We start from the raw sequence: 14,462 nt of genomic DNA, 5'->3' as shown, positions 1-14,462 counted from the left end.
CTCCCAAGGTGGCTTCCACCAACTCTCCCTCCCTGATGATGCCCTCATCCCCTACATCTACCCCTCCTGCCAACTTTGATCCTCCTCTACCACACCCTGTGTTTTTTCCCAAGGGCACCCTCTCTCCCTTCTCTCCCTCCTCCTTTCCTCCCTCCCTCCTCCCCCACCTTTTCCCCTTTTTGGCAGACCCCCATACACATATAGTGAACTTTCGCACGCCAGAGATCATCACCTAGTGTTTGTGTGTGCTGTCGTGTTTGTGATCCAGTGATTCATCGTTTGTGCTCCATCGTTTGCGTGTGTCATCTCTGTGCGTGTCCACGTTTCTGAACGTTTTTATTTTGGACACTGCGCCCGTGAATGGCTCCGTGTGTTTTAATTTTGTGTGTCTACGTTTGTATATCCACCACGTCTGTTTTTCGATTGTCTCATTTTGTATCATTAGTCATATCTGTGGCCGAAGAGCGGCGTAGTATGCCACTGCTGGCCTACCTGTATCAGGTGTGAAAATGACAATAAAGAATAAAAAAAAACTTCTTTGACAGTCCTCGTTCGGCTCACCTAAAGATGGCTGGCAGCTGTCCAGCCGAAATATCGAGCAATAAAGTTTACGACAACTGGCTGCAAGCCCGATATCTTTTTGAACTATCCTTATGATATTTTCCATGACAGCATCCACAGCAGTGCGTAAAACTTTATTCATCTGTTACCTCATTAGACACTGCAATTTCCTCCCTATATAATCTCCTTCCATTAGGAGTAAAGATTCCGAAGAAGCAAAGTGGCATATGGTGACATAAAATGCCAGACAATATACTCTAGACCAGTCTCCACTAAATATGTAGCTAACAGGCTTAGGCTAGTAAACCAGGATCTGATGCAAAGTTTCCTAAATCTGTTAAAGAAGTAGTGGGAAAACACCAAAAAAAGGAAGATAAAGACGATTTTCATCCCTATCCTTGACCATTCCGAGGTTTGCCTCCCTGTGCCAAAGCCGCACAAGCCCCACAAAGTAGAGGTCGGTTCAGAATTCTAGCAGAGGGTTAGCTTTAGAACTGGAGAACCAGAGACAGTTCCAGTGTGAACCAGATAAACCAGGTAACAGACTCCGTGAAATGACCAGGCGGTGTGTGTCATTTTCTCACACCTCGTACATATAACACAGTTTACAAGAGGAGAAAAATCACCACTTACCATATGTTCGAATGCGAGGGGAACGAACAGCTGTGAGAAGTGCGTCGCGCTGAGCGACAGCAGCTGCGACAGGTCCCGCCAGTAGTTGGAGAGGCGTTCCCGGTAGAGCGCCGCCTGCGCCTGCAGCCCTGCACACGACGGGAGAAGACGAGCTGGTGAACGAGCCGGGGGCCCAAACCTCTGTGGGAGCACAGCTGTCACTTTCTGCCCTCACAGAGTGTGCGCAAGCAGCATTTACCTTCTGAAACTACACTCATGCTCATAAATTAAGGATAATGCTGATACATGGTGAAACAACGCTCTGGTGGGCGGTTTGCGGGAATAAATCACCTCGGGGTCCGACCGTGCGGTGCATTTGACCTGCGGTCGTCGCACGGTGGCGCTGGCAGCAGTCCACATACGCAGAGGTGTGTCGGTGCATGCCAGAGTACGGTGCAGCGAGTAAGTGTGCAGACATTCTCAGGCGTGCTAATGATGACTGCGTGTTGAAAATGGCTCAAACGACACATGTTGATGACGTTATGAGGGGTAGAATACCAGGGCGACTGGAGGCTGGTCAAACACAGCAGGTCGTAGAACGTGAGCCAGAAAGTGTGGTCTCAAGATTATGGCAACGATTCCAGCAGACAGGAAACGTGTCCAGGCGCTACAGTACGGGACGTCCACAGTGTGCAACACCACAAGAAGACCGATATCTCACCATCAGTGCCCGCAGACGGCCACGGAGTACTGCAGGTAGCCTCGCTCGGGACCTTACCGCAGCCACTGGAACAGTTGTCTCCAGACACACAGTCTACAGACGACTGAACAGACACGGTTTATTCACCTCGAGACCTGGAAGGTGCATTCCACTGACCCCTGGTCACAGGAGAGCCCGTAAAGCCTGGTCTCAAGAACACAGTACATGGTCATTGGAACAGTGGTCCCAGGTTATATTCACGGACTAGTCCAGGTATAGTCTAAACAGTGATTCTCGCCAGGTTTTCACCTGGCGTGAACCAGGAACCAGATACCATCCCCTTAATGCCCTTGAAAGGGACCTGTATGGAGGTCGTGGTTTGATGGTGTGGGGTGGGATTATGATTGGTGCACGCACACCCCTGCATGTCTTTGACAGAGGAACTGTAACAGGTCAGGTTGCACCAGTATGTCCGCCTTTTCAGTGGTGCAGTGGGTCCCACCTTCCTCCTGATGGATGATAATGCACGGCCCCACCGAGCTGCCATCGTGGAGGAGTACCTCGAAACAGGAGATATCAGGCGAATGGAGTGGCCTGCCTGTTCTCCAGACCTAAACCCCATCGAGCACCTCTGGGATGCTCTCGGTCGACGTATCGCTGCACGTCTTCAAACCCCTACGACACTTCAGGAGCTCCGACAGGCACTGGTGTGAGAATGGGAGGCTGTACCCCAGCGGCTGCTCGACCACCCGATCCAGAGTATGGCAACCCGCTGTGCGGCCTGTGTACGTGTGCACGGTGATCATATCCCATACTGGTGTCGGGCTACATGCGCAGGAGACAGTGGCGTTTTGTAGCACACGTGGTTCGGGACGGTTTTCTCAACTTATCACCAATACCGTGGACTTACAGATGTGTGTCGTGTGTGTTCCCTATTTGTGCAATTAGCGCCAGTTTTGTGTAGTCCCACGTTGTGTGGCACCACGTTCTGCACTTATCCTTAATTTACGAGCAGCAGTGTAGATGAATGTACACTGTCAGTAAACGTAAGAGTTACAGCATGGATTCCTTGACCAGACGTTACGAAGCTCATATTCCAGCGACAAATTTGAAGAGCACATCAGGCAGAGCGAGAGGACTACCGCCACCTAACGTAGTTTTCACTCGTAAAAATTCTTCATACTTTGCCTAAGGGTAGAAGTATCGACCTACTTGAAGAAATGAAAATATACAACTACTTAAAGAATCAGCCACACGACTTGCTCAGCAATAAGACAGATTTAAGAAAAAAGAGGTCTTGAGATAATTCCCAGTTAGTTTTATGTGCTAATAATAGAACGTAACACAAATCAGGATGTGTAGTTTGCCTATTTGACTTTGACTAACTGACACGCATAGCATGTGAAGATTTGCACAGAACCGTGTCTATGCTGCTTTTATAATATGAGTAGTCCTTATTGTATGAAGCGTTTTGCAAGAGCAACTGAAATAGTCCTTCTCCCCCTAAACGTTCTAAGCGCCATAGAAATCTATGACTACATTTGTACTGGTATGGTACCTTACATCTTAATAGTACATTTTACAATTAGGTGGTGGTACACATAAAGTTCTGTAATTTGTGGGAAGTATCCCATCAGACATTTTTATCTCAGTTTATTGTATTTCTTTTTTTCTATTTGTCCTGTGGATCAATTTATGTACGACGGTTGTTGTGAAAGCGATTTATGCCCTTGTGTTGTTAATCTGCTACAATGAATATAAAATGATACATATATATATATATGGAAATGGAAATGAAGTCCCATGCTTCTGTAAACGATGCGGGAGACCCGCACCGCCTTCCTAGGCAAGGTCCTAATGGAGGTGGTTTGCCGTTGCCTTCCTCCGACCGTAATGGGGATGAATGATGATGATGAAGACGACACAACAACACCCAGTCATCTCGAAGCAGGAAAAATCCCTGACCCCGGGGGAATCGAACCCGGGACCCTGTGCTCGGGAAGCGAGAACGCTACCGGGAGACCACGAGGGCGGTTATATATATATATATATAAAACCGCCCTATATATATATATATATATATATATATATATATATATATATATATATATATATATATATATATATATATATATATATATATAGCACGTACGGTATCTACCCTCCAAGGCTTACAGTAGCTTGGATGCTCATAGAAACATGGCAGTAATAATCATATATATATATATACAGAACGTCAAAGTCTGTTAACAAATGTAAACACGATATTAAGATACTCTGATACAAAACGTTTACTGTGGGATGTACAATCACTGATGACAGCAAAGAAAAAACGAATTGTGAATATATTCCCCCACCAACTGCCTCACTTGCCATGTAAACAGTGTACATGAACTGTGATTTGATGCGATTTAACATCGGCAACAATAAATCTACCTTATACCATTTCTATTATCCTTACGCTGATGTACTGTCAGAGTTAGAAGAGTCAACAAACAAATACAACGGTGAGGTATATACATGTCGGAAGGTTCATAAATTTTGACATCTGCTGAGGCACAATGTAAGTGATTTTTGGTTTCAGCATTTTTTGTAATGTAACTACCGTATGGATGGCTTAATAGTGCCATTCTGTACATGCCCTCTGTCCTTCATTTTTCAGCTTTTGCTGTATACCACTTGATAATGAGCATAAAATAGAAAATACAGTCATAAAAATAAACAATTTTTACAATTAATAGCAGCTATGTTGTCTTTTAAAAAACCATACCGCGTTTATTTTAGGCCTATGCGATGTTTTTCGACCTTAGTCCTTATGCGAGCTTATTTTCAGAAGAGAAAAGATGCACTATCCGATCAAAAGTAACCGAAAACCTGCCTGAAAATGACTTACAAGTTCGTGGCGCCCTCCATCGGTAATGCTGGAATTTAGTATGCTGTTGGCTCACCCTAGGCCTTGATGACAGCTTCCACTCTTGCAGGCATACGTCCAATTAGGTGCTGGAAGGTTTCTTGGGGAATGGCAGCTCAGTCTACACGGAGTGCTGCACCGAGGAGAGGTATCCATGTCGGTCGGTGAGGCCTGGCACGAAGTCGGCCTTCCAAAACATCTCATATGTGTTCCGTGTCATTCACGTCAGGACGTTGTGTCTTAGGAAAAAAAGGTACACTCGCACGATCTCAACCCTACCAACCAAACCCCCGCTCCCTCTTACAAAATGGCCATAATTATGATAATATACATTTTAGACCTCTTGAATGCACAGCTTTTAAACTTCTGCACATGCAAGGTTGCCTGTAACTGGCTCCGCCCTACTGCAACTGCCTAATGCACAAGTGCAAAGTACTGTACATTGGGGTGACATCCAGAGGCCTAATACTGCTTCATGTTGAAAGCGTGGGAGTGGGTATGTGGAACCAGTCACCTCTGCCCCATATGTTTCGAAACTTTGTTCTGCAAGTAGAACACATGTTATTTAACATGAGAAACAGGTAAGCAATATCATCAGATAGTATGTCATTGTCATGCACATATATGATCAACATTGTTTAGCAATATTCTAATACTGATATTCTGCAGCACTTATATACACACATCAGAAAAAGGCTTGCATCACCTCGAATCCAAGAGTTCCGGAACCTGTAGAGAAAATTGGAATAGAGATCAACATAAACATCATTTCGGCCCTTTTTATTGCTCATGAAAACCACACATTGCATGTTGTACCACCATACTGCGAGACCTTCAGCGGTGGTGGTCGAGTTTGCTGTACACACCTCTAATACCCACTAGCACGGCCTCTTGCATTAATACATGCCTGTATTTCTCGCGGCATACTATCCAAAAGTTCATCAAGGCAGGCACCGATGGCCTTTCGTCCCTTCAACCCACACAAACCAAACCATCATCAAATGGTTCAAATGGCTCTGAGCACTATGGGACTTAACATCTGAGGTCATCAGTCCCCTAGAACTTAGAACTACTTAAACCTAACTAACCTAAGGACATCACACACATCCATGCCCGAGGCAGGATTCGAACCTGCGGCCGCAGCGGTCGCGCGGTTCCAGACTGTAGTGCCTATGACCGCTCGGCCACTCCGGCTGGCCGAACCATCATCAAGGCACTATTGGTCCTGATTGCCCATCAATGGTGCTTTGGCGTAGATCGTTCAGAGTGCTTGGTGGGTCACTTCATCTATAAACACCTCTTTTCAGTGTATCCCAGGCATGTTCGATATGGTTCATGTCTGGATAACATGCTGGCCACTGTAGTCGAGCAATGTCGTTATGCTAAAGGAAGTCATTCACAACATGTGCACGATGGGGCGCGAATTGTCGTCGATTAAGGCGAATGCCTCGCCAATATGCTGCCAATACAGTTGCGCTATCAGTCGGAGGATGACACTGACGTAAGTATTGGGGATAGGCTGGCACCACCCCAAAGTACCGTTATCCAAGATGGCGGCGATAACGTCATCTAAGACGGAGGCAATGACGTGAATCAAGATCGCTGATTTTGGTGGGAAGTTTGAATTTTGGCAGGAAAGTGCGACGCCCCACTCGCCCGTAAAAATGGCGTGAAGTTCAAATTCCAACATGATAATGCCTCACACCACACTTATCTCTACTAAGCAAAGAAAATGGCGGGCAAAAAGGACTATTATTTAACCAATTTCAAGTTGCACTATCAGTCGGAGGATGACATTGACATAAGTATTGGGGATAGGCTGGCACCACCCCAAAGTACCGTTATCCAAGACGGCGGCGATGACGTCATCAAAGACGGAGGCAATGACGTGAATCAAGATGGCTGATTTTGGTGGGAAGTTTGAATTTTGGCAGGAAAGTGCGACGCCCCACTCGCCCGTAAAAATGGCGTGAAGTTCAAATTCCAACATGATAATGCCTCACACCACACTTATCTCTACTAAGCAAAGAAAATGGCGGGCAAAAAGGACTATTATTTAACCAATTTCAAGTTGCACTATCAGTCGGAGGATGACATTGACATAAGTATTGGGGATAGGCTGGCACCACCCCAAAGTACCGTTATCCAAGACGGCGGCGATGACGTCATCAAAGACGGAGGCAATGACGTGAATCAAGATGGCTGATTTTGGTGGGAAGTTTGAATTTTGGCAGGAAAGTGCGACGCCCCACTCGCCCGTAAAAATGGCGTGAAGTTCAAATTCCAACATGATAATGCCTGACACCACACTTATCTCTACTAAGCAAAGAAAATGGCGGGCAAAAAGGACTATTATTTAACCAATTTCAAGTTGCACTATCAGTCGGAGGATGACATTGACATAAGTATTGGGGATAGGCTGGCACCACCCCAAAGTACCGTTATCCAAGATGGCGGCGATGACGTCATCTAAGACGGAGGCAATGACGTGAATCAAGATGGCTGATTTTGGTGGGAAGTTTGAATTTTGGCAGGAAAGTGCGACGCCCCTCTCGCCCGTAAAAATGGCTTGAAGTTCAAATTCCAACATGATAATGCCTCACACCACACTTATCTCTACTAAGCAAAGAAAATGGCGGGCAAAAAGGACTATTATTTAACCAATTTCAAGTTGCACTATCAGTCGGAGGATGACATTGACATAAGTATTGGAGATAGGCTGGCACCACCCCAAAGTACCGTTATCCAAGATGGCGGCGATGACGTCATCTAAGATGGAGGCAATGACGTGAATCAAGATGGCTGATTTTGGTGGGAAGTTTGAATTTTGGCAGGAAAGTGCGACGCCCCTCTCGCCCGTAAAAATGGCTTGAAGTTCAAATTCCAACATGATAATGCCTCACACCACACTTATCTCTACTAAGCAAAGAAAATGGCGGGCAAAAAGGACTATTATTTAACCAATTTCAAGTTGCACTATCAGTCGGAGGATGACATTGACATAAGTATTGGGGATAGGCTGGCACCACCCCAAAGTACCGTTATCCAAGATGGCGGCGATGACGTCATCTAAGACGGAGGCAATGACGTGAATCAAGATGGTTGATTTTGGTGGGAAGTTTGAATTTTGGCAGGAAAGTGCAACGCCCCACTCGCCCGTAAAAATGGCGTGAAGTTCAAATTCCAGCATGATAATGCCTCACACCACACTTATCTCTACTAAGCAAAGAAAATGGCGGGCAAAAAGGACTATTATTTAACCAATTTCAAGTTGCACTATCAGTCGGAGGATGACATTGACATAAGTATTGGGGATAGGCTGGCACCACCCCAAAGTACCGTTATCCAAGATGGCGGCGATGACGTCATCTAAGACGGAGGCAATGACGTGAATCAAGATGGCTGATTTTGGTGGGAAGTTTGAATTTTGGCAGGAAAGTGCAACGCCCCACTCGTCCGTAAAAATGGCGTGAAGTTCAAATTCCAGCATGATAATGCCTCACACCACACTTATCTCTACTAAGCAAAGAAAATGGCGGGCAAAAAGGACTATTATTTAACCAATTTCAAGTTGCACTATCAGTCGGAGGATGACATTGACATAAGTATTGGGGATAGGCTGGCACCACCCCAAACTACCGTTATCCAAGATGGCGGCGATGACGTCATCTAAGACGGAGGCAATGACGTGAATCAAGATGGCTGATTTTGGTGGGAAGTTTGAATTTTGGCAGGAATGTGCGACGCCCCTCTCGCCCGTAAAAATGGCTTGAAGTTCAAATTCCAACATGATAATGCCTCACACCACACTTATCTCTACTAATCAAAGAAAATGGCGGGCAAAAAGGACTATTATTTAACCAATTTCAAGTTGCACTATCAGTCGGAGGATGACATTGACATAAGTATTGGAGATAGGCTGGCACCACCCCAAAGTACCGTTATCCAAGATGGCGGCGATGACGTCATCTAAGACGGAGGCAATGACGTGAATCAAGATGGCTGATTTTGGTGGGAAGTTTGAATTTTGGCAGGAAAGTGCAACGCCCCACTCGCCCATAAAAATGGCGTGAAGTTCAAATTCCAGCATGATAATGCCTCACACCACACTTATCTCTACTAAGCAAAGAAAATGGCGGGCAAAAAGGACTATTATTTAACCAATTTCAAGCACGTATGTTCTCTGCTGAGTCTGGACTCAGTGGACAACACACCAGAGGAAGCCACCATGATGTGAGATGATGATGCAAGTACCGTCATCCAAGATGGCTGCACCCGGTGTATCCACCACGAGCTCCAGAGCCCAACTGGCTTAGTTGATATCGTGCCCACCAGAGGGTGCTACCTTGAAGTTCGTCTGCTCTTCCCATGCGCGCTCTGTAACCGCACACGCGCCGCATCAGCGGCCCGCGAGATACCGCTTACATCACAGCCTCAAGCCCACACCTTTATGCTTGTGCCAGATGCAGTCTTCTGTAAATATGCTAACTAAAGTTACACTCACATTGTGCATCTAAGCTATCCATTACCTAAGTACTTAATTCCATTTCAATTTTAATCATATTCAGTAAGTCAATTTACAAGTTCAGTTTTCAATGATCAAATGAGAAGTTCCACATTTTCCCACTATCAGCATGTTCATGACCTAGCACCCCCCACCCCTCCCTTGAATGCTGCATTCCTACTGGCTACTGCATTATTCATGTGATTCGACTTCGTATAGGTAAGAACAAGGGTTCACTATACTTTCAACTACTTTTGAAGGTCCAGACCGCCACCTCTTCCTAGGAACCGGCGCCGAGTTTGAATTATGGCAGTAAAGAAACGTCACTTGGGATTTTGCTACCAACCTAAGAAAATTGTTGCAAACAAAGCTCACCACCACTAGCCTAAGCCTCCAGGGCGCACCCTCTTCTTAGGGGTTGCTGGTAAAAGGACTCATCCGGCACTAGGCTGATGGAGAGAGGAAGGAGTTTACTTTATTTATTTGGGAGCAATTTATGTAGGGATGGAGAATATATATCACAGAACACACGCTCTGACATGTCCCACAGCATAGAGACCTGAAAACTACTCCTACATAACTCATTTATGAAGCTCTACACACACTCTTGCTAATTGGAAACCGTCAAAAATAGCGCATTGCACAGCCTACAGACATGATTACCACTCATAAACAATACAATACATTTACGTCGAGATAGCCAAACAACTCGTAAATTGTCAAAATGATAGTCCATCTAAAAGACTCTGCTTGTTAATCATCTACTGTCGAAATCATACACCAGTCTTTATTTAAAGAGTTAGAGGCAACACCACCACCAAGTATATATGCATGCCAATGCTAACTCGGGTCTACTACGTGTTCTGAGACCGTCTGCGAGGTGTGCATATACACACACAAGCAGAAAACAGAGAAAATGCTCCCAGAATTTGGAGGTGACTGGATACAGCCGAGTACAGTGCTATATTACGCCTCCCGATTAGTGCATTTGGGCTACGTGTTGGCAGCTGTGTTACATTGACAGGCAACTTTAGAACCCAGAACGAGCGGTTACGTCGTGATCGCATGGACAGATCTGACAAATTCGATGGAATTGCGAAAAATGTCTAGGGAATAGGTATAAATTAATCGAATATACACGGAAATGCGGGGAAATTGAGGAAGTACTTGTGTATGTTCTGATTCGCACCGAACAGTTTGTACATGGTATCAGGCCAACAAGAGGAATGCGAGGAAACATTGGCATCGAAACGAAAGGGAATCAGGGAGGTAGTCAATTGTCTATTGAGATATCAGTGATACATGGGAGTTGACTAGTGTATTTGGTGCTTTTGAGGAGTTCAGCGATCGTTTCACCTCTAAACTTACTTGCATCTGCGTTTTAGGATAACAGAGAGCGGAGGGGTTGATCGATTGAGAAAGAGCTGTAACGAGGTACGATTTAAAGGTTGAGTGGTTCATTCTAAAGAAGAAGAAATTGATGCAAAAAAATGGTTCAAATGGCTCTGAGCACTATGGGACTCAACATCTTAGGTCGTAAGTCCCCTAGAACTTGAACTACTTAAACCTAACTAACCTAAGGACATCACACACATCCATGTTCGAGGCAGGATTCAAACCTGTGACCGTAGCAGTCCCGCGGTTCCGGACTGCAGCGCCAAAACCGCTAGACCACCGCGGCCGGCGAAGATGATGCAGGTCAATTTTTTTTTTTTTTTTTTTGCCGTGTTCTATCCGGATGCATGATTCACGTGACATAGCCTGCATTCTACTCGTATACAGCTAGGTGTTCCGTATGTGGTTTAAAGCAAATTCTATTTGCGATCGTTAACGGTAAACCTCGGTCATCAGAGGACTTCCATCTCACGTGTGATGGAACTTAACACATTCGTCTAAACGAATTTTGATTTTATGCGACCCCCTGTCGCATCTTGAGTGTAAAATCGAGACTTCAGGGTCATAAATAACTTAGTGGTAAGAGCTTGTGATGCGGTGCAAAACCTGTGTACACATTTGCCCGACTGTTGTGCTGTTTACAGAGTTAGTGACGGAATTTTCACATGTCGGACGCTGCTGCTACGCGTTTATCGGTTTCCTTCTACGATGTATCCCCCGATACTATCATTTTATATATAGCTCTGATGCAGGCATCATGTAATTTCTGAACCGTGATCGGATGTGAAGAGTGGACACTATACGTCTCCGCAAAGCTATATTGAGCTCGTATCAGGCAACTCAAAAGTTTTACGATTCGATAAAATAGTTCAGCATAGAGAAACGGGGAAGAAGGATGTGTGTCTGATAGGTCGGAAACGTATGCGCTCTAACATTATAGCCAGTTTTTAAGTGCAGAACATTGTAGTCTTAGGAGTGCGTGTGTTTATGTTCTCTCTCTTAGGATTACCTTCCAGGTGCGGATCCTAGACTCTAGAACAATACTTTTAGAGTTGATAGCTTGGTTGATTTATGTAAAAATGCATCGAGTGCCATCCGTCTCGGGCTACATCGCGTATAAAATCGATCGTTTGTTGTGCTTCTTAACTGTCTGCTATTATATGGCCGCACTTTGGAATCTGTTACTATACATCGATAAGGGGTGCTAAACTCCTCGACATGGTCGCATTTCTTGCACTTGGACGGATTGGGACTCGGAAAGCTCAACTCATTTACGAGACGTGGAGAGTAGTGGTCATCTTATGGTCGGTTGCAGATTAATTCGCTATCGGTAATGCAGGGCTGGTTGGTCAATGACAGTGTGAGGATGGTCTTTTATCCTAACTTGGTGAGAATTCTCTGTAACTCCCATACGAGGAGAGATAGATCGTAAATTAGACACTATGCTCGAGGTGATAGAAATATGTAGAGCGCTGTCTCGTATGCTTTGATGATTTATGTGTTCAAGAATTAAGTGTTAATGGACGTACTGCTAAGTTATCTATCCATGTTCGCAATGATACTCGCAACGTGGGGAGGGCAATGTGTAGATAGCTATGATACTGAAATTGGGGAAACATGTTGTCACATCATTGGCCGGTTCTGCAGTTAGTCAAAAATTCTTTGTGCTGTTGCTTAATATTACAGTACATGGGCGGTGTCTTTTCCATCACACCCATGCATTGGTTACGACATAATGATAGAGTGACATCGCTTGTTTCCGTTGGGGAAGGTCATAACTGCGTATTGTCAAAATTATGGCCAAAACCTCCGCGTGAAGAAGGTAATAACTGCGTCCTGCCAGAATTATGGACCAAATCTCCGTGTTCAGAAAGTCATAACTACATGTTGTCCAAATTATAGCCCAAATCTGCATGTTCAGAAGGTCATAACTGTGTACTGTCAGAATTATGGCACAAATCACCGTGTTCAGAAGATCATAACTGCGTGGTGTCAGAATTATGGCCGAAATCTCCGTGTTCAGAAGGTCATCACTGCGTACTGTCAGCATTACGGCCCAAACCTCTGTGTTCAGAAGATCATAACTGGGTATTGTCAGAATTATGGCCCAAATCTCCGTATCAGGATTTCATAACTGTGTATGGTAAGAATTATGGCCCAAATCTCCGTATTGAGAAGGTCATAACTGCTTATAGTGTGCCAAATCTCCATGCTCAGAACGTCAAAATTGCATATTGTCAGAATTATGGCCCAAATCTCCATGTTCAGAAGGACATAACTGTGTAGTGTCAGAATTATGGCCAAAATCTCTGTGTTCAGAAGGTCATAACCGCGTGTTGTCAGAATTATGGCCCAAATCTCCGTATTCAGGTCATAACAGCATAGTGTCAGAAGTCACAGAATCTCCGTGTTCAGGATTTCATAACTATGTATGGTAGGAATTATGGCCCAAATCTCCGTGTTCAGAAGGTCATAACTGCGAAGTGCCAGAATTATGGCCGAAATCTCCTTGTTCAGAGGGACATAAGTGTGTATTGTCAGAATTACGGCCCAAATCTTCTTGTTCAGAGGGTCATAACTCTGTAGTATCAGAACTGTGGCCCAAATCTCTGTGTTCATAAGGTGATAACTATGTAGTGTCAGAATTATGGACCAAATCTCTGTGTTTGAAGGAACTGCCTATTGTCTGAGTTATGGCCCTAATCTCCATGATCAGAAGATCATAACTGCGTATTGTCAGAATTATGGCCCAAATCTCCGTGTTCAGGATTTCATAACTGTGTATGGTAGGAATCATGGCCCAAATCTACAAGGAAATAAGTGCGTATTGTCAGAATTATGGACAATACCTCTGTGTTCAGAAGGTCATAACTGTGTATAGTAAGATTTATGGCCCAAATCTCCGTGTTCAGAAGGACGTAAGTGCGTATTGTCAGAATTATGGACCAAACCTCTGTGTTCAGAAGGTCATAACTGTGTATTGTCATGATTATGGTCCAAATCCCCATGTTCAGATGGTCATAGCTGCATAGTGCCAGAATTATGGCCCAAATCTCCGCGCAAGATCGACAGCTGGGTCTGACATCTTGCAAGTGTGTTTTTTTTTTATATGAGACCATGTTGGTGATCTGCAATAGTTTGTTAGTTGATAACTACTTCTTCTCTCCAGTGTCGTTATTATTTAGTTCTAATGTTTTTGTTTTTATGTACTTTAGTATGGACAGGGTTTTCAATCTGGAGGAACTCCATCTTCATTCGTTCATTAACTTAGATGAAATTTTTTGTAGAATACCTTAAAGAGCACATTGCGCGTTATTTAACAATAACGTACTTCCAAATATGATACTCACCAGTTTTGTTCAAGTCCTTCCACTCGTAAGTAGGTCCGTAGTTGATCTCGCAGCTTTTCCTGCCGACCATGGCTCTGGTGACGCGCCGGACAGCGTGCCACGTCTGGGACAGGGCGCGGCGCCTCAGGTCGTCTGCCTGCAGCGTCGTCGTGTTCCATTCCATGTCGCCCGACCTTTCAAAAATAAAATGGAGTCAGCTGATGCAATAGACGATATTCTGAAACTTAACCGTATTTTGTAGAATACACTCCTGGAAATGGAAGAAAGAACACATTGACACCGGTGTGTCAGACCCACCATACTTGCTCCGGACACTGCGAGACCGCTGTACAAGCAATGATCACACGCACGGCACAGCGGACACACCAGGAACCGCGGTGTTGGCCGTCGAATGGCGCTAGCTGCGCAGCATTTGCGCACCGCCGCCGT

General features: G+C 44.9%; 1 protein-coding gene across 1 annotated transcript in view; it reads right to left on the bottom strand.

The window, feature by feature from the left end:
• Positions 1–14,462, bottom strand: part of LOC126108161 (uncharacterized) — a 123,868-nt gene that overhangs the window by 54,969 nt on the left and 54,437 nt on the right. The window contains exons 3-4 of the mRNA XM_049913404.1: positions 14,034–14,206; positions 1,195–1,322 (exon numbers count right to left, since the gene is read on the bottom strand). Of these exons, the coding sequence (XP_049769361.1) occupies positions 1,195–1,322; positions 14,034–14,206 (301 nt within the window). The remainder of the gene's footprint in view (positions 1–1,194; positions 1,323–14,033; positions 14,207–14,462) is intronic.

This window comes from Schistocerca cancellata, chromosome 11 (genome assembly GCF_023864275.1).
Source record: "Schistocerca cancellata isolate TAMUIC-IGC-003103 chromosome 11, iqSchCanc2.1, whole genome shotgun sequence".
Lineage (NCBI taxonomy): Eukaryota > Metazoa > Arthropoda > Insecta > Orthoptera > Acrididae > Schistocerca > Schistocerca cancellata.
The sequence above is the reverse complement of the archived record's forward strand: the minus strand, read 5'-3'. Positions and strand labels throughout refer to the sequence as shown.